A 19,887-nucleotide genomic window follows, 5' to 3' on the forward strand; every position below is an offset into this window, starting at 1 on the left:
CAAGCAGTGTCTGGACCAGGGGTCTGCAAACTCTCCCTGTGAAGTTGGTAAATCTCTTGGTTAGTGTTTGGTAAATATCGTGGGCTTTGGGTACTGTCCAGCTTCTGCTGCAACTTCTCAACTCGGCTGCGAGGGTATGAAAGCAGCCACAGAGAACGCTCACAAGAACGAGCGTGGCTGTGTGCCAGGAAAACTGTCTTTACAAAAGCAGACCACAGGCTGGAATTGGCCCACAAATCAAGGTTTAGGGACCTCGGGTCTGAACTGTTGAGACTGCCACCATTCTCAGGTCTTGCTTTCTATTTTTAACAACCCCCAGGTGCCGACTTTCCCAAGAACTGTTTTCCCCCAAACCCTCCCCGTGAGCTCCCTCCCCGGTGGCTTAGAGCCTGCTGTAGTTAAAGAGGCTGGGAGATGACCTGAGTCTGACCAAGTCAGGGCAGGTGCTGCCCACGCTCCCTGCTCTATGTTCACCCACGGGGCTTGGGGGGCTTTTTACTGAGGGCTTTGTGTGTGCGTGTGTATGTGTATTGCGAATTTAACTCAGGGGAGCTTGATCACTGAGCCACATCCCCAGCCCTTTTTATTTTGAGGCAGGTCTCGGTAAGTTGCTTACGACCTTGTAAAGGCCCTCGAACTTGTGATCCTCCTGTCTCAGCCTCTCAAGGGGTTGTGATTACAGGTGTGTGCCACCACCCCCAGCTCCACGGTTTTTTTTAAAGTTGTTCTTTCCAAGGCTGTGTATGAGTATGGATGTGTACAGGTCTGTGGGGAGGTGCACATGTACATATGCATGCACATACATGTTCCCGAGAGGGAGCATGCCCACACTGGCAAGCAAATGGACACCTGGGGTTCCCTTGGGGAGAGAGTGTGAAGATATGAAGGCTGAGCCCTCACAGCCCTGGAGCATGAGCCTATGAGCAGAAGACTTTCCACCCCTGCAACGAGGCACGAGGCCTCCCTGTCCCCACCTGCCACAGTGGGTCCTTCTCCTCAGAGAATATCTGGAAGTACTTCTGGGCCAGCTGCACAGGCGGCAGCGTCTGCAGTCGCAGGTTGGTCCAGGAGTGCAGGAAGCGCACCAGGTGCTTGAAGGTGTACAGGCCCAGCCGGTCGTTCCCGTAGTTGGACAAGTGCGTCATGAAGATGCTGATCTGCTCCAGGGAGGGGGAGAGGGAGGGAGCAGCTGGGTCAGCATCTGAGCCACTTTACCCCCACCTCCGACCTCACCTCTGCCTCACTTTGCAGGGCCACCTGATGACCAGGGCAAGATACCCCAAGGCCACCAACTCAATGTATGGGCTGAGTACAGACAGAGATGAATCCAGGTCTGACTGACCCCCAAGCATTTCAACCCTAAGGTGGGAGGCTGACCTGAGGCAGGAGCTCTGTGTTTTGTCTTGGTAATCACGAGGAGAGGTGTGGAAAAAAGGTACTAAGCTCAGAGAACTGAACAAAACAACCACTTGAGATTTATTTAATAGTATTAAAGTACAGGTGATTATTTCCATTTTGAAGATAAGGAAAGAAATGCCCCGAAAGCTGGAGCAAAAAGGTTTTGTGTGTGTGTGTGTGGGGGGGGGGGGGGTGCACATGTGCGTGTGCATGCACACATGCACATATACACACAGGAACAAAGACTGGAAAGAGAACAAACACAAAAATGTAAACACGCCAGTATTAAAGTGCAGAATTAGGAAAGAAAGAAAAAGCATGTATATCTAAAAAGAACAACAACAATAAAAGAGCAAAACGAAAGAAAAAGAAAGCTCCAATCCATTAGTCAAGGTCACACAGTGACCCTGACAGTGCCAGGGCTGGGGAGCAGGTGTCCCAACCTCCAGGTTCTCAAGGCAGCCTCTCCGGTCTTTCCCAGCCAGGGAGGTCCCTGCAGCCAAGGACAGGCCGCCCTGCAGCCTCACTTCCCATCAGCTGCAGACCATGGAGCACTCACAGGATTGAGGAGCACAGTGAGGAAGAGCTCGCCCCCATTGATGATCTTGTCCAGTTCACTGGAGCCCCCAGGGTACTCGTTGTAGAAGATGGTGTGGGTGAAGAGGCCACAGGTCTGCCGTGGGAGGACCTGGGAGGGGATGAGGAAAGGAGCTATGGTACCTCTGGCATGGATGGCAGTGGGAGATGGGGTGGGGTATCTCCACAGAAAGGCAGCCTCCTGTGTGGCCACCAATCCTGGTAGGTACTTGGTCCCAAAGACCCAGTAGCCTGTGATATTCCCCTAGGTGAACCACAGGCCCTTGACATTTTAGACTCCATTACTATTTTCCGCACAAAATAATAAGTAGGATCCAAAATAACAGAGTAAGAACATTTCTGGAAACTTGGGCCATTTGCAGTAAGGATCCTTGACCCTCCAAAGCAACTCTTCCAGTGGCACTTGGCAAGCCCTCTCACAACACCAGAGCCCCATCTGGTCACACTCATAGTCATGCACTGGCTTAACAGTTCACTGTGATCTCCCCTAAGGAAACGGGCTCTGAGGGAACAGGGAATGGGTCTAGCCTGTCACCACCTCATCCCAGAGTTAATATGAGTCCCTGGTACTGAGAAGGTGTATGGAGGGAAGGACAGATGGTCAGGGAGATTCATAGACAAATGCACAAATCTTGTCTTCCCACAGCTGCCCCATCTCAACTGATGATAGCTCGTTTTTCCAGTGTCTCAGGCTGGAAGCCCTGAGGTCAGCCTGGACTCTTCTTTCTCCTACATCCTATAGCCAACTGATGAGCAGATCTCAATGGAACGAACTTCTAACAAGTCCAACAGATGATCACTTTCTTGACCCCGCTCCAAGCAACCACCATCTTTGGCTAGAAGATGGCAGTGGCCCATAATTGGTCTGTCTGCCTCTTTGGTACCCTATATTCTCCATTTCACACAACAAGAAATGATAAAAACCTTTGCAAGTATGAATGATGTCATGCTTCTTCAAAATCTTCCCATCTCTAACTAAAAGCTGAAGTGCCTTGATGATAAGCCTTACATGACCCCATAGCATTCTGCCCCCAACCCGACATCCTCTACCATCAGCCTCTAACTTGCTCCCCTCCAGCCATGCTGGCCTCCTACTTGGTCCTCAAACACACCCAGCACAAAGCCTCAGGGCCTTTGCACTTGTTGTTTTCGCTGCCTTGAACACTCTTCCACATATAGCAGCATGGCTCATCCCAGGAAGGTCCCTCCTAACATTTATTGAAAATTGCCTCCCTCATCTCCCTTCCTCGCTGATTCTCTGAAGGGCACTTATCGCCGACTGATTGTTATATACTTTACACATTTTTTTTCTGCCACTAGGACATCAAGTCTATAAGAACAGGAACCTTTCTGGGTTTTAAGCAGTTCTGTGTCCCGAATGCCTGAAAAAAGGAAAGACCCAAGTAGAAGCTCAAGAGAAGTTCTTAATGAGCAAATGAATGGAGCAGAAGACTGTCCTATATCCTCATCAGGAACCCCTTTGAAGAATGCCCACTCCTTAATCCTCTACGGAGCTCATGAGAGGAGCCAGACTGGCAGCCCACCTTCCCAGGGACGGAGCCTCAAGCCACAGTAGCAGCAAGGGTTGGTCTGGAGCCCGAAGCCGGCCAGCCACAGCCATGCCTCCCAGGACAGCAAACGCCCGCCCCAGCCCCGCACTGCCATGGCCCACTTGCTACACTTGCCATGATGCCGTTGTGGATGAAGCCGCGGCGGTAGCGGGCTGGCTTCAGATGGGGGTACTCCTCTGTGCTGGTCACTCGGATGTTCCACACCTGCTTCCAGGCCTCGTACAGCTGCACATGCACGGGATACACGCCCGAGTGGTGGGGGGCCACCGCGTACCCCATGTCTGTGGGAATGCCATGCTCCTGGGAAGGGGATGACCAGGGCAGGATGAGCACGGGGGTCTTTCCCCTTTGGGTCTTATTCCCCCTTGGTAGAACATAAGAGAAAAATCAGAGGCCAAGACGGCAGGGCCGTTGGTCCAAGCCCTCCTGGCGCAGATGGAGAAGCTGAGGCCTGGGAGGCAGGGGAGGGGCTCAGAATCTCTGAGTCAGAGTCGCAGGCAGAGCTGAGACTACAGCCCAGGTCTCCCAACTCTTGGTCGAGTTCAGAGGCCTCATGTACCCCACAGCGAGGGATAAGGTGGAGATCTTTCCTGCCTTCTCTTGCCTCTGGTTGGCCAGTGAACCCAGGCTGGTACCTCCCACCCCAGCTGAGAGGTAGTAGCTTGGGCCTAGGGCACACACAGCTCTGGGTTTAACTCCTGGGATGACCTCCCTGAGCCTCTGTTCCTGTCTACAAAGTGGGGCTCTTCTCTATAGAACCAGCTCCCCTGCCCTGCCCCCAGGCCCCAGTGCGGGCACACAGATGTTGGTGGGAGTCCATCGACTAAAATGCAAAAGCAATATGACAGCCAGGACCCCAGGCCCAGCCCCGAGCCCACCCAGCTCTGCCCTTTAGGGAATCTTACTCACGACAGCGAACTTCTTGTTCAGGGCCATCTGCTCCGCCAGCACCGACTGATTGTGGAAAAGGTGAGGCTGCATGTGGCTCCACATGTGGGGGAACCACCAGAACTCCTTCACATACGACAGCAGCAGGTCATCCCCAGCATCCTCAGCATCAGTACCTGCAGTCCCAGCACACAGCTCAGCCTGGCCCACAGAGCCATGAGGCCCTCCAAGCTGGCCCAGGCCTGGGATGGGCAGGCATAGCCCATCCAGAGGCTGCCATGAGCTACAGTGCAGGAGAAGATGGAGTCCCAGAGCCCTGGCTTCTGATCTAGAGTGTGTCCTTAACTCAGGAGTGACTTTGGCCAAGCTGCCTCAAGGGTTTCCTCCACCTCTGACATGTCTGCCCTGACCCTGTTCCAATAGGGAACACAGGTCATTTGTCTTCTATCGGATTGTAGAAGGGCTCTGTGTATACACAGGATGGTTAACCCCTGTCTTGTATGTATTACCACAACCACCACTGGTAGGCTGAAGATTAAGAAAAGAAAAATGCAGAGTTGAGTGTGGTAGTGCATGGCTCTGAAGCCAGCAACCAGGAGCTGAGGCAGGAGGATCACACACTCAAGGCCACCTGGACAACTCAGTAAGAGCCTGCCTCGGAACAAAATTCGCAAAGAAAGGGCTAGAGACACACCTCAGGGATAGAGGTTCTCCAGCAACACCCCAAAATGCAGAGGCCCAGCAGCATCACTCCTGTTTGTCTTGGGGGCTGTGTTGTACATCCTGCCCCCCTACCCACCCCACCCTGCGTCGTTGACCAACAAGTTCTCCTAGAATGCAGGAGAATCTGTCCTTGCTGTGACCTGAGCAGAAGACAGAAGGCAAGGCTACTACAGATGACCAGTTCAGGGGCTGTTCCCTCTTGCCTAGTCCCAGAAGAGCAGTATGGGAGGAACTTGAAAGGCTCAGAAGAGGAAGGCAGGCAGGCATGAACCAAGCGGCCTACTGCCCTCAAATTCAATCCTTTTGACTCCAAACTGAACTTAGAACTTGGTCATGCTGGGGAGGTACAAGTACAGGGTACCTTCATTTTCGATGCTACATATTTCTGTAATGTTCTTAAAATTCAACTAGTTTTTCTTACAAGCAGAAATAGCACAAATAATTTTAAAAGGATGAGGCAGGGGGAGTGGAAGGGAAGATGCACCACCTAGGACAGCACAGCCGAAGGTCAGGGAGTGAGGCATGGAAACTGTTGTCAATTTTGTCCCCAAATGCCCCTGCCTGGGACTCTCACTACTCTTGTGGCCTACTGGTCCTAGCAGACTTGCCCTTAGTATGGGCAAGCCCAGCTGCTGCGTCATGGCAGAGGACTCCAAGGTTGTGGGTGTGGACAGCCCTGGAAGTCCCAAGAGGGGGCAGGGCAGGCTTACGTACCTGTGTGGAAGAATTTCCCTGAGTATCCCAGGTTGAAGGTGAAGTTTGGGATGTGTGTGCGTAGTTCATTCTGTGTATCAAACAGGGCCTGGGACAGCAGAGGAGAAAGGAAGACAAGAGAGGAAGTCAGAAGCTCCCTTCCTTCCAGAGACCTGAGAAGTGTCCCATTCCAGCAAGACCAGCTGCAAAGCTGACAGGGCCCAATAAAAATGCAAATGCAAGGCTGTGGTTGTGGCTCTGTGGTAGGGCTCCTGCTGCCACACAAGGCCCTGGGTTTGATCCCTAGCACTGTGTGAAAACTTGGGACCTTTATGCAAAAGTAACTAAGAATGAGGGGCTAACAGCAGAGCATTGCACTATGTTTGAGCCCCTTGTAGCACAGGGCTCTGCAGGATGACATGGGCTGCACACGGGGAGACTGGCCTGCACTGCCTTCACCAGGCCTCCAGCACGAAAAGACCTGGACTCCAGTCAGGCTCTGTCATGTGTCCTCAAAAAGCTCTGTGACGCCTCTAGGTCTGTTTCTTCAACTGCACAATGAAGATGGTGTCTTTCTCCCTCATGGGAGAATTAAGTGAAATGCTGTATATAAAACTGCCTGCTGGGTGCGGTGGCACACCCCTGAAATCCCAATGGCTCAGGAGGCTGAGGCAGAAGGATCATGAGTTCAAAGCCAGCCTCAACAACTTAGCAAAGTGCTAAGCAACTCAGTGAGACCCCGTCTCTAATAAAATATAAAATAGGACTGAGAATGTGGCTAGTGGTCGAGTGCCCAGAGTTCAATCCCAGTACTAAAAAAAAAAAAAAAAGAAAAAAGAACTGCCTGACGTTTGGTTAAGTGATGAAAAATGGGGGCCATCACAACATCTGTGGTCACTGCCACTGAAAGCCTCAGTATCTACATGGGAAGGCTTTCTTCCCTTTGGTGGATTGCCAGGCTGATGTCAAAGGATCATGACCTGTCCAGGGATGTGCTATGTGCCCAGCACCATGGCGTTCCCATGCCTGGCACGCGCAGCTCTCTGCAGGTCAGTCAAGGGCTGCTGGCCCTTGGGAAACAGATGTGCTGTCACACTCTAGGGCCAGGACTGCAGGGTTCACAGGCTGCCAGGAAACCTCCAAAACCCTGCTTTCAGGACATGCTGCAAAATAAAAGTCCTGGCTCTCTTAGGACAGTATTGTCACCACTTGACCAAGGCTGACACTGCCTGCTAGACATGCATGTCAGTCATGTGGTTTCTTCACTTCTTTGAGTCTCGGTGCCCTTCTCTGAAAAATAGGACTCAAAACAACACTCCCTTTGCCAGGCCACCGGGAGGACCAAATGAGGCAGTGCACAGAAGGGGCTGGGCACAGTGCAGCACCCACATAAACAGCTTCTGTTGGTATTTTGTCAACTGTGCTGCGGAGTTAACAAGGTGACATGTACATCTATGAAAGAAGGCCACAGTGGTCACCTGTGTTCAGATTAAAGAAGAAACTGCTCTGCCCTTTCCTACTAACAAGGATGTTTAAGGGTAATGAGACCCGCACCGGAGAAGCACTCTGCAGGTTGCTCTGAGCTGAGAGCACAGGAGAGGGCACCTCGATTTATATTCTTCCACAGAAATTGCTCCAAACTGTTATCATGCTTTTTTCACTTTATAAATGGGGTGAATAAGAAACCTAAGTACACGATCCAGAGCTCACTGGAAGACACACTGACTTCCCCGTGGGCTCGACTCTGGAGCCCAGTCCTGGCCCACAGTTTCACAGGGCTCCCCTGCACAGTAGCAAGGGCCTGGTCCGAGCAGGAGACAGCAGGGCTGGGCCATGGAAAGGGCATCCCAAGTAGGGAACAGAGCAATCTACTCTGCTAGAGGTTGGTCCACTGTGGCTGCATATGAAGATGTTTAGAGCAAAGACTCCGCAGAGGTCATCTTCAATTTTTCTTCAACAGGACAGCCCTCCAAGAAATGAAATACCAGGGAAAAACACAATCAAAGCCATGCTGCCCTGTCCAGCTCCACAGGGGGCATGGAGGATGGAGTCTGGCCATCAGAACATGACCCTCACTCCACCCAGCTCGTGGGGCACCCCTGTGAAGCCTCTGGGAGTGCTGTGAAACAGCCTAAAATCCCCTATCACTCCATCTCTTCATTTCACAGGGGAGACTCAGCGGTGGGACAGAACTGACATGTGTCACCTGGTCAACCAGGGTCACACTGGGACTCAAATTGATTTCAAATCCCTACAGGATAACCACTCCTCAACACAATCCACTCTATTCTTCTCCTTCGGGGTTATACAGAAAAGCACAAAGTGTACTCCTGACCAAGAAAAGGGCACAGACCCTACTAGGGTCCATCCTTGCAGACCCCAGGCCACCCTAGCAGAGATTTCAGGTGGACAGAGAACACAGCTCACCAGGCAGATCTGTTCAGGGAGAGTTGTGAGCCTCTCATAGGTCTCTTTAAAGCCTCCTGGGAGCATCAAAGAGAGCCCTGGTTTGGTGCTAATATGTTTCTAACACTCGCTAATCTCCTGTGAGAGAGGACACCGGTCAGCAGGCAGCCGCATCTCTCAGAATTTAATCCCCTGTTTTGTTTTCATTGGATTTATTGTTATGGTGCTCTCCACTCCCAGCAACCGACTCTGATTCCCGTTCACACTAGGATGTCGTCTCCTTTGCAAGTAACCTGAAAACTGCATTTTAAGACTGTTTAGTGGTCTTAATTCATAGGCTTCTCCTTCACGGTGACAGCTCACATGTATAAAATCTTGTGGTTTGCAAAAGTGTCTTCACACACCACTCTGTTGGGTAAACACTTTTGGAATTCAATGCATGCATTCACTCTCTCCATAGACCTAAGTTAAAATATGCCATATGGTAATCTGAGCTCTCCATTTTTGTTTTAAGAATTTTATGGGCACTCTGATGTTGACACAAACATTTTTAAGCGTTTACAATCATATCTAGATGAAAAGGCAGATGGCTGCCATTGCGGTTCCCACTTTCATGTTCTGATGACTGGATCTCTTCCTCCACACACAACTCTGCACTAAGATGCAAAGGTCTTCTGTGTCTGCCAAGCGCAGTGGCACATGCCTGTAATCCCAGCAGCTCAGGAGGCTGAGGCAGGAAGATTTCGAGTTCAAAGCCAGCCTCAGCAACTTAGCAAGGCCCTAAGCAATTCAGTGAGATCTTGTCTCTAGATAATGGCACTTGCTTTGAACACAAGAATTAATATAAACTTAGTGGTGGGGGACTTTATTTTGAATAACAGCACAGGGGAAGTGCAGGTACGGAGTCACACGGGAGCCACAAGGATTGGAATCCACGAGGCCCGCCTTACCTTCACGTCCTCCACCTTCATGCGTGTTCCCTCCTTGCCCACGAAGATATCGTCAATGTCCACCAGGATGTAGCGGTCCAGAGGCAGCGAGAGGCGCTTACCCGTGAGGAAGGCCACAGCATCAACGAAGACCAGCTTGTGCAGCCAGAAGTTGAGGTTGTTGCCAAACAGCACACGCTGGATGCCGTCGTGGAGGCCCAGGTCCTGGACCACCGTGGCATGCAGTGCAGCATGCAGGCCCGCATCAGCTCCCAGGTGCGGAATGGACTCAGACGAGCGCGTCTTGGCCAGAAGCACAGGCTCATAGGTGGAATGGTTGGACTGGAACACCGTCCAGTCCTCGCCAGGCAGCACGCCCTTCTCCACCTCGCTGGGCCGTGTCACGTAGAGCAGTGGGGATTTGGGGTTGATGCTGCAGTCCTTCAGGCCCAGGTTAGAGTGCAGGAACAGGGGGAAGCCCTTGAGCTGTGCGCTCAGCAGGCTGTTCTCATTGGCCTACAGCCGGGCAGGGGGGAAGGGGAACCGCTGTCAGATCTGGAACTCCAAGGGACGTGGAACTCAGATATGCACCCCAAACTGTAACATCAACAATATTCATAACATTCACGGGCAGGCTCGCCATGCCCCGGCTCAACTGTCTACCCTCTCCTCTGTCTACAACAGAACACTAGTGAACACTTCTGATTCACTTACCAAAACTAGGCAGGGGGTCCGTGAACTGTGCACGCTGGAATGCCGCTAATCCTCCCAGTGACCCCACAGTGGAAGTGCTGTCAGACCAGACCATTTTATACATAAAGAAATGGAGGCGCAGAAAAGCCAAATCACCAGGGGAAAGTCCAGCAGTTGAGAGCATGGACTCTGCTACCAAACTGCCTGGCCTTGGCCAGTTATGACTCTTCTCCAGGCCAGAGAAGAGGAACTGTCTGTGGGGGGAAGCAAAGACACTCTGCTACACAGCACTCCCAACCTCCCTTACACCGGCAGCACCCCTGAGGCCACCCTCTTATAGCAGTCCAGCTCCCATGCCCACCAATCTCTGCCAGCGTGGTGAGGTTTCTGGGGCTACCCAGCTCCCTGGGGGTCTACAGACAGCCACATCACTCCATCACCTCCTCCCTAGCCCATGGCTCCTGTTTCATCATGGTACATGCTACAAAGAGGAGATTCACAGTTATAGACAAGCGGCACAGTCAGCTGGCTCAGAGAGCCTTCCAGAGAAAGGGATTTCTGAGGTAATATTTAAAGAAAGAGTTATCAACTAGGGGAAAGGTGGGAGCCACGTCCCAGGAAAGTGCAAAGTGCAAAAGCCCTGGGGCAGTAGAGGTTCGATCAAGAGGGAGAGGAGGAGATGAGGCCGAATGTTCTGCTGAGGCCAGACCTGAAGGACCCTGGAGGCTAGAAAGAGCAGCAGAAGTCAACAAAGACCACATCAAACAGTATCCACAGGGATGACAGGTTCCAATCTATCTTGAAAAGGTCTATATGACTGTCTTGTGGAGAAAGAGTGGGGTCGGGCAAACCATGAGTGAACAAAAAGTATATGAAGAATTTGGGGAGGGAGACAGACTCATGTTCAGGTGGTATCAGGGCTGCACGGGTGGGCACCAATCTGGGCACACAGCCAAGCAGTGAGTCCCAGCTGAGCCCTGTGCCCCAGTATGAAACCATGCCTACCCAGAAGGGTGCCCTGCACTGGTCTCCTCCATAGACACTGCTTTTTTCCCATTTCTACAACAGTTCTTTGGGACCCTGGCCTTGTAAACCGCGATAAAGAGCCTATACTGGTTGCTCCACACACAGGGATAGCTGCCAACTCCACCCTGCAGCACCCTGAGCCAGCCGCAGAGGTGGCCCCATGCTAAGCCCCATCAAGCCCCGTCCTCAGAAGCTACCTTCCCCAGCTCCGGGCTCCCCACAGCCCAAGTCAGCACTGGCCAAGGATGTAACTGCTTCAGCTATGTGGGGGCCAGAGACCCTGTTCATATGTGCCAAGGCCTGGGAAGCCACACAGGACACGAGGGCTGAGGATCCCATTTCAAAGTCCCGACCCTGAGCTGACTGCCAGGTGCTGGCAGCTCAGCCCACTGCCCAGAGAGAGAGAGAGAGAGAAAGCCAAGTTGCTGATAGCTGACCCTGGTCGGCAATGACAGGAACCTGCCAGAGAAGGGAACAAAGTGGCTGGCCTGGCACTGCCGCCTGGCCCCACTTCAGGCTGCACCCCCAGGAGTAAAAGCTTCTGTTCCTCAGCTCTGAGGACCCTCTCAGGAGACACTAGCTCTTCCAATGGGGTCACCCAGGCACAGGAAGGAAGAGCCCTGAGCCAGGGATGGGAAGGCAGAGGCCTCACAGACTTAAGTATTAACTGGCTAGTGCCCTGGGGACCCCAAGTCCCCTCTCTGGGCTCAGATCCCCCATTAGCCAGTTTCTTCTTACATGGTATCCAATGGTCAGATTAGAAGCAACAAGCTTAGTTGTCAAATCCTGGCTCTATGACTTACTAGCTATGTTGCTCTGGTAAAGCTATTTAACTTTTTCAGCCTCAGGTTCTTATCTGAAAATAAAGTGCCCACTTCACAAGGCAGCTGTGAAAATTAAACATGATAATGCCTGAGAAGCAATGAGCTCAGTGTCTGGAACATGTAAGTGCTTAATCCAAGAGGCCAGGTAGCCCCTGCCAGGCCTCTGCCAGGTGTGTTCAGGGCCAGAGCATCTGGAGTCACAAAGATGGGGCAAGACAGTGCCAGGAACTAGGGCTACAGAGGAGGAAACTGGACTCCATCCTCCAGGACCTCACAGGAGCACACTGGCCAAAGCCACAAGACAATGCCACCACTACTACGTTGGCTGAACTTAGAATGACAAAACAAGAGAGCCACCATTTATTTTGTGGCTCTGGGTCCCAGGCAGAGTGCTCAGTGCTTCCCGCCCATTGTCTTGTTTTATCTCCAACACAGACCAGCGAGGCAGGAGCTATAATTAGTCCCACTTTACAAATGGATTGAGCATCCTGCCCAAGGTCACTCTGCTTTTAAGTGCCAGAAAGATTTAACCCAGGACATGGAGCTTTAAGTCCCTGCTCTCACACTGCCCTAGAGTCCAGCCTTGGTGGGAACAGAAGCACAAGCATCTCCAGAGCCCCACAGTCCACAGGCTGCTCAGGGCTTGACAAGTCCAAGGCACAGTGCTGAAGCCCCCCTTGCAGAAAGGGCCAAGAGATGTGCCTCGACTACCAGGGGGCACGAGTTTGAGCTGAAAAATCACAGGCCTGTCATATGCACTTGTCATGTGCAATAATGTAGGAAGAGTAAGAAAACCTAGAACTGCCACTGACTCCGCAGTGGGACGCTGCACAAACCCCTTCCTGGGCCTCACGTTCCCCTTCTGTAAAGCAAGGAACCGCAGGTAGACAGGGTACAAACTCTGCTGCACCAGCTGTACCCAATGTTCTGTGCCCACTGCCTGGTAGTGAGCCTGAGAGCTCTGTGCACTGCACATGGCCTCTGATGCAGACTTCTACTAAATAAACGGTAGCGGGACTCCTGGACTTGCCACACCGTCGTTAAGGCCAAGGCCTCTGGAGCTGGACTGCTGGGCTTCAAATCCTAGAGAATACTAACTGGAGGTGTGAGCTTGGGCACTTTTCTTAATCTCTTTGCCTCAGTTTCCTTCTCTCTTAAATAAGGACATTATCTGCCTGCCTGGGTAGATGGTTTATCAGAGTGCATCGAGTTCATTTACGAGGAGCATGTGGGCAGTGCACTGCTCCAAGCAGGCGCTCGATAAACGTCAGCCATTCTGATGATTTTCAGGCCTGGGGCTCTGAATCAAACTTAATGAAGTTCATGGCAGGAAAGGGTACAGAGTCCAGGAGAAAAGGCAAAAAAACACAGACAATGCAGACAGTCTGACTTTGTGCTTCTGTAAAGCCATAAACCAGGCCAGTGCTCCCCAGAGGGTGCTCTGTGAACGAGCTCAAGCCAGCGGGGGACGAATCTCACCGGCTCGCTCTGCAGCAGGACTTCTAAGGGCCTTGCGTTTCGGGGCTCACAATGCCTTTTCAGTGGCAGAGCCTCCTGCTGTATTAGTGCATGAAAGAACATGCCATGGGAAACGCTCAGCCAGACCAGTCCTCCCGCACTGAGGGTAGGCCCAGAACACAATGCGCCAGGGAGGCCTGGGACACAGCCACCTCTGATCATCTCCTACGCCTCCCCTCCTGACTCACGCCAAGCAAGAGCCTGCATAGGACCCGTGCACTTACCGTCCCTTCCTTCAGAAGGGCTCTTCGCACTGAAAGCCACCCAGAGCCTTCCCTCACTTCCCACAGTTGGTTTTACCAAAGATGACCTCTCTGGCCTACTATGAGAGCGCTGCCAACCGCCCACACCAGGACCCTCTGGGCTGCTCTGCGCTCTGCTCCTGGTGCACTTCTCACTGCCACATGCTAAGTGTGTTTGCCCAGTACCAGCCCCCCACCCATTTCTACTGCGCTAGTACGTCAGCTCCCTGGAGCAGGGGCTTTGTCCATTCCCATGACCACTGTGTCCAGCGCCTAGCACAGGACTCAGAACGCTGAAGTGGCTGGTACCTATTTGCTCAATGAAGAAGCAAATGTCCCCCAAAGCACCCAACCAGAGTCCTGTCAGTGTCTCTCTTCATCTTGCCTGACCACACCCTTAGAACCTGTATCCACTGCTCCCAACCTCCCCTTCCCAGGGTAGATTCTCCTTCTCAGCAAGGATCCCAGTCTTAGTGGTCATTTTGAGAGCTCCATCAAAACCAGAATAGATCCCTACCCACCCACCCATCCATTGGGATTTCTTTCTCCTATCTCCCAATGCAAAACAGCTCTGGTCTGGCAGGTGCATAAATTCCACACTCCACTGCAGCCAGGAGTAAAGAGCAAGAGATAGAGCCCAAGTTGCCCAAGTATGGGTTCCAATCTCAGCTCCCCACTTAGACCGAGAGCCTCAAATAGGTAACCCAACTCCTCAAGCCTTGATTTTCTCATCTGCAAAATGGGAACAAGTCGCCTCCATTGGGAGGATTGCCATGACAGGTTTCAGAGTCCCAAGCAGAAAATGCTCTCTCCAACCCTGCACCCATTCCCAGGGATTTTCCAGGGCAAATGCCTTCTATGTACTGAATCCACTGTGTGTCAGGAAGTCCCCCTGCCAAGCACCCCTAAAACGCATAAAGTACACACTGGGCACAAGGCCTGCTCCCACCTAAGCTTCATGACAAGCCTGGGAGTAGATATGACCACTACATGCATTTTACAAATGAGAAAAGTCCAGTGCTCTGCTAGTGAGCACAGAGATCAAGGCGGGAAGGGCTCAGGGACCTGCTCTCTGCCTACCTTAAAGAAGCCAATGATGCCCACGCCGTAAGCCACACAGTACTTGTCCAGCAGCTCGCGGTTCCAGGCGTCCAAATTGACGTACTTGAGGATGTTCTCATAGATGATGAGGGCGAAGCGGCCACGGCCCTTGTCAGTGAGTGTGGGCATGTCCCCCTTGCCTGGTGCAATCTCGGTGCGATACTTGAAGCGGCTAGACTCCAGGATGGCCACGACCTCCTGACCCAGCTGTGAGTAGAGACTCTCCACAAACACCAGCACCAGCGGGTCGGTGCGGGAAGGGGTGACCACCTGCACAGGCTTGAGGGGCAGCAGGCGGCTGGGGGCCACAGGTGGTGGGTCCCCACAGTCAGACTCAGGGGCATCTGCAGAGGGCTCCAGACCCCGCTTCCAGCCATATAGGTAGTAGGCCGAGACAAAAACACTGAACAGGCAGAAGATGAACAGCAGGAAAAGGACAGCTTGGGGGGACACATGCCGACACAATCTCCGGAGGCATGCCAGGGCAGGCATCCTGGCCCCCAAGACCTTGGCCACCGGAGGTCTGCCCTGCCCTGGCCACCCCAAGGCCCCACGCAGGAGACACGAGAGTTGTTGACCGACCAAGAAATTCACAGAGACTTAGGAGGCGAGGCCCTCAGTGGGCAGCAGGAGTGGAGGATCCGGGTCCCCAGCCCTTCCTCCCAGCCAGGGGCGCAGTCTAGAGGCTGGTCTCGCTCCTTCCTTCCTCTGCGCCCCTTTATGTCACCATGGCAAACCCCCACTTGGTCCTGCACAGAGCAGAAGTGCCCCAGGGCGTCAGGGCCTCCTTTGGGGGCTGGGCAGCAGGCCAGAGGACACTAGGCTGGCCCAGGGGTGTCGCATGCTGCTCCCTTGGTAGGGCCCACGGGGCTGAGGCTGTGGAGAGAAGAGGAATCCATCAGTCACACAGGTCCTGACAAGGTCATCATAGTTTGAGTTTTGCTGCCAAACCTGGTGGAAAAAATGAGACAACGGAGCTGTTTAGCTTCTCTGGGCCTCTGTTTCCCCGTGTGTGAAATGGGCAGACAGTAAGCAGCACTCATCTCACAAGGGGTTGCAGATATGAAGTCCAATGATATAAACATAAATCACATAAAGCAGTACTTAACGCACGGTGTCTATAATAGTAACTGTTCTTTTTCATCATTATCAGAGTCTAAGACCGGGCCAAGAAAAATTCAGAAGCAGAAAGAACAAAGTGAATCATTGAACAGTTGCAAAGTGTAAGAGCAAGTGGTAGGACTCTAACCAGAACCTTCCCTTCTCTTCCCCTCCCTTCCCCACCCATTTCTCCGAGTGACCACAGCAGCCCATGCAGCAGATGACAAGACTGTCTCCAGCAGAAGCAGCCACAGCAGGATTCAGGCAGGGATGTGGGGGTCCCATGCCTTGGTGGTGCCAGAAGGCCCAGGTGAATCACTGCACCTCTCAAGCACCAGCAAGCTCATCTGAGTAAACGTGTCCACGGGACTTGACACAGGACACACTCAGAAAGGGCAGCTGTCACCACGTGCTCCTAATGCAGCCACACGTCCCTCGCCCTAGGGATACAGGCTAACAGTGCTCACCATGACTCTGGACACCAGATGACCACATCCCCTGCCTGGGGATCCCAGGTTGCCAGGAGACAGGAGGCTTCCCCCACACTGGTCTGTGTACCCAGACAGCCAGAACCTGGGGTTCCAGCCTCCTCCTCCTCCAGCCTGAAATGCTCACCCCGGCCACCTCACTGCCCCATTTCAGTGGGAAGAAAGAGTACACAAAGACCCACACACATTGTGCAAAGACGACAATTCCCTTGCCCCAACAGCAATCCCAACACAGCCCTCTGGTGTCCCCTGAACACGAGTGGAAGCCTCCAAGAAGAGTGAGATTTCCTAGTGATTCAAGGAGCTACTTTCTATCAGCCACACTTACTAAGAGGCGGCAGGAGATGACGCCAAGCCAGAAAGCAAGTGTGAGAGCCTGGGCTGAGGCAGTCAGTGAGGGAACTGGAGTCCCAGGCGTGGCCTTGAGGGTGAAGGCCTTTGAAGTCCCTCCCAGCCCCAGACTATATGCTGTGCTTGCAGGGATCCTGCCTACAAGAGACCCAACAGTTGCACTTCTAGGATAAATTCCTAGAAGTAGTAACTGCAGGAGCGTGTGAAGATTTCTCCACAAGAATACAAATCCCAGGGCTGTTTATAATGGCAATTGCTCAATAATGGGGGACTGTCATTATAGAAACTATAATACAAGCATGTGACAGAATCCTAGGCAGCCATTTATAGTATCTCCAAGAAAGACATTTACTGACATTTACCATATATATTGTTGAAGTGAGAAACATTTATAAAACAGTTTGTATGTGTGGTCATATTTTTGTTAAATATTTTTATGCATAGGCTAGAAACTGGTACTAAGTGCAAAAGAAAAAAAAAAAAACCTTAACAGTAATTACCTCTGGGTAAGAGTCATTTTCTGTTTTTTTGTCTGTGAAATGGAGAGAAGAGGGGGCAGCAAGTTTGGCCCCAGCTGTGCCAGGACACACTGTGAGATGCCCAGCACACCCTATCCCTCTCTGGGCTTCCTGCCTCTTAGAGGGAGCTCGGGTCAGATGGTTTCTGGGGTTCTCCCACCTCTGCTGCTCTACACTGTAGTCCTCACTATGTGTCAGCACCGTGGGGAACCTGAGGCACCAGGAAAGCAGGTATCCATGATGTGGCGGGACGGGTGTGGTAGCAGGGACAAGGAAAGGCATTTGGGAGACCAGAGGGGTACTTAACCTCTCCAGAGAGGGAGAGCAGGACCAGGGAAAAATTTCTGGAGGCACCAGAACTGGCCAGAACAAGGGCAGGCTGGCCAGGGACATGGAGAAAGAATGGCCTTCACTGCAACCTGAAGATAAGGGACTGTGTGTACTTTCTAGGAGACTCTGTGCAATTCTCGGTGAGAGCAAGGCAAGAAAGGGCAGGTATTCTAGGCAGAGCCAGGAAGGCTGCAGTGGCTAGTCCTGTTCATGCCCAGAGTGCACTAGTGTTCCATTTACCACTGATGAGGACCACCTGCAGTCGCAGCCAAGCCCCCCACCTTTGGCCTATGGCCAGGGCAGAGGCAGAGTGGGGTTGGAAGGCAGGATGCCCTGACGGTGCCCTGCCCACGCAGAAGTCCAACCCACGATAGAGGAAGAGAGGCTGAGCCATGGCCACTGACCCTCCAGCATATTAACAGCCTCTCAGCAAGTTAATGATGCAGTTCACAGAATCTCAGGCATCTGGGGGTCATGGACCCTTGTGGGAATCTGGCAACATTTCTCAGATATTAAAAAATATGCACATTTTAAAAATGAACGTGGCTGCCAGGGGTTAGGGGTGGAGAGATGAGTGGGGAGCGCAAAGGGCTGTTAAGCCACTCTGGAGGATGCTGGGTGATGGGTACGTGTCATCATGCACTTGTCTAAGCCCATGGAATGCACAACATCAAGAGCAAACCCTACTGTCCACTAAGAGAGCTGGGTGACAGTGACATGTCCATGTGGTTCATCAAATGTAGCAAGGGGGCCACTCTGTAGTGGATGCTGATGCTGCCTGCCCTGCACCTGGAGAGGTCTTCCTTGCAGCCCCCAAGTGGCCCCTGCTTCCTCCTCTCACTGCACACCTGAGAAGAATGCCTGTCCTTGGCGGCCTTGGCCTTTCCAGGGAGGCTGGGATAAGGCCATTGCAAAACCCAGGCCAGAGAGGGCAAAAGAAGCCCTGCCTCTGGAGAAAGCCAAGTGCCCTGGGCCTGACGCGAGCCAGCTGCCCTGTAAACAAAGTGTCGACCACCCAGCGTGCTGGCAGGGGCCTCGCACGGCCTCACCATCCGCTCAGAGGCCCACAGCCAGCCAGAAAGCTCTCCTCCCAGTCTACCCGGAGTTATGGAGTCCCGTGACTCTGAGGTAAAGTCCGGGGGCGCATCTCATCCCCCTGGCCGCCAAGGCCTCAAGGAGAGCTGGGGCTGGGACCTCAATGCCCGCCTAACACACAGGCCACACACCCTCACCACCCTTCCCCTAACCACAGCTGGGCCCAGCCCACCACCCAGCCTAGTCAAGCATCCAGGCCTTTGCTGGTGAAGTTCCCATGGCCAGGAATGCCTCCTCCAGCCGCATGGGACACTTACTCATCCTTCACCACCCAGTTCCAATGTCACCACCTCTCTGAAGTCATGTCCAGCCCCCACCTACCCCACTTACCATGAGAGGCTGGGAACCAGGACCCTTGGGCCTAAACAGAATGCAGATGTGTGGTCTTTGGCTTGCACAGTGTTTTTCTTTAATTTGGGATTAGTTATCAACATTTTTAAAAAATTTTTTTGTACTTATAGATGAACAGAATGCCTTTTTTTTGTTTTTTATATGGTGCTGAGAATCGAACCCAGTGCCTCATGCATGCTAGGCGAGCGCTCTGCTACTGAGCTATAGCCCCAGCCCTAGTTATCAACATTTTAAAATCAGGAGATTTCATAGAACTTCTCTTTTAAAACATCACGTTCTAGTGACACTGAGCACACATCGCAACCAGCCACCATCCGCCGAGGCACGTGCGGTGCCCTCCTCAAGGGCCATGCACCCTGCGGTCAGCACAGTCACCAGCCAACCTCCTGCTCTCACTGCCTCCTGCCAGTGTCTGGGGCACCAGAGCTTGTGATCTGTGCAGAGCAGGGGGAGCAATTTTACACCACCCTGCCCCTGTACTTGCACACCCACAGGGCAGGCCCAGCACCTACCCCTGCACAGATGGGCCCTGCCCAGCACCTGGTATACAGAGGCCCTGGGCAAACAACTTTTGCTTTCTTCCCTCTCCCCCAAGCCTTGGGTGCCACTCAAGGACAGGAACCAAATCTGGTTCATCATGGAAGCTTCCACTTACCCTAGAGCCAGGTCCTTATTGAGGACTCGGGATGTGAATGAAGTAGTAGCTGTTGTTACTCCCAATTTCCAGATAAGGAGAAGAAAGCTCCAAGGTAAAGTGACTTGCCAGGGTCACATGGAATCAGCTAAATCTTGATTCAAACAGGTTTCCTTTCTGATTTTGAGTTTGGTCTTTTATTCCTCCATGACACTCAGGAGTTTCTATAATAAAATAACAACAGTGCCATTATAACTATCATCATTATTAATACTGACATCATACCTGATCATTAACTATGAGCCTGACACTATGCTATGTATTTTTCACACCTTATCTCTTTCCTTACAACTTATATTGCCATTATCTACATCTACAGCTAAGGAAAATGAGACCCAGAGAAGTTAAGT

At 52.4% G+C, this 19,887-nt stretch overlaps 1 protein-coding gene across 8 annotated transcripts in view; it reads right to left on the reverse strand.

Moving 5' to 3' along the window:
- Nucleotides 1-19,887, reverse strand: part of Ndst1 (N-deacetylase and N-sulfotransferase 1) — an 83,386-nt gene that overhangs the window by 14,973 nt on the left and 48,526 nt on the right. For all 8 annotated transcript variants that reach the window (XM_027949260.3, XM_071612231.1, XM_071612232.1 and 5 more), the window contains 8 exons: nucleotides 19,499-19,701; nucleotides 14,589-15,485; nucleotides 9,227-9,721; nucleotides 5,892-5,979; nucleotides 4,476-4,630; nucleotides 3,681-3,866; nucleotides 1,958-2,086; nucleotides 975-1,157 (listed from right to left, as the gene is read on the reverse strand). In XM_027949260.3, the coding sequence (XP_027805061.1) occupies nucleotides 975-1,157; nucleotides 1,958-2,086; nucleotides 3,681-3,866; nucleotides 4,476-4,630; nucleotides 5,892-5,979; nucleotides 9,227-9,721; nucleotides 14,589-15,101 (1,749 nt within the window). In that variant the 5' untranslated portion in view covers nucleotides 15,102-15,485; nucleotides 19,499-19,701. The remainder of the gene's footprint in view (nucleotides 1-974; nucleotides 1,158-1,957; nucleotides 2,087-3,680; nucleotides 3,867-4,475; nucleotides 4,631-5,891; nucleotides 5,980-9,226; nucleotides 9,722-14,588; nucleotides 15,486-19,498; nucleotides 19,702-19,887) is intronic.

The sequence above is a fragment of the Marmota flaviventris genome, chromosome 5, assembly GCF_047511675.1.
Source record: "Marmota flaviventris isolate mMarFla1 chromosome 5, mMarFla1.hap1, whole genome shotgun sequence".
In the NCBI taxonomy this organism is placed as follows: Eukaryota; Metazoa; Chordata; class Mammalia; order Rodentia; family Sciuridae; genus Marmota; species Marmota flaviventris.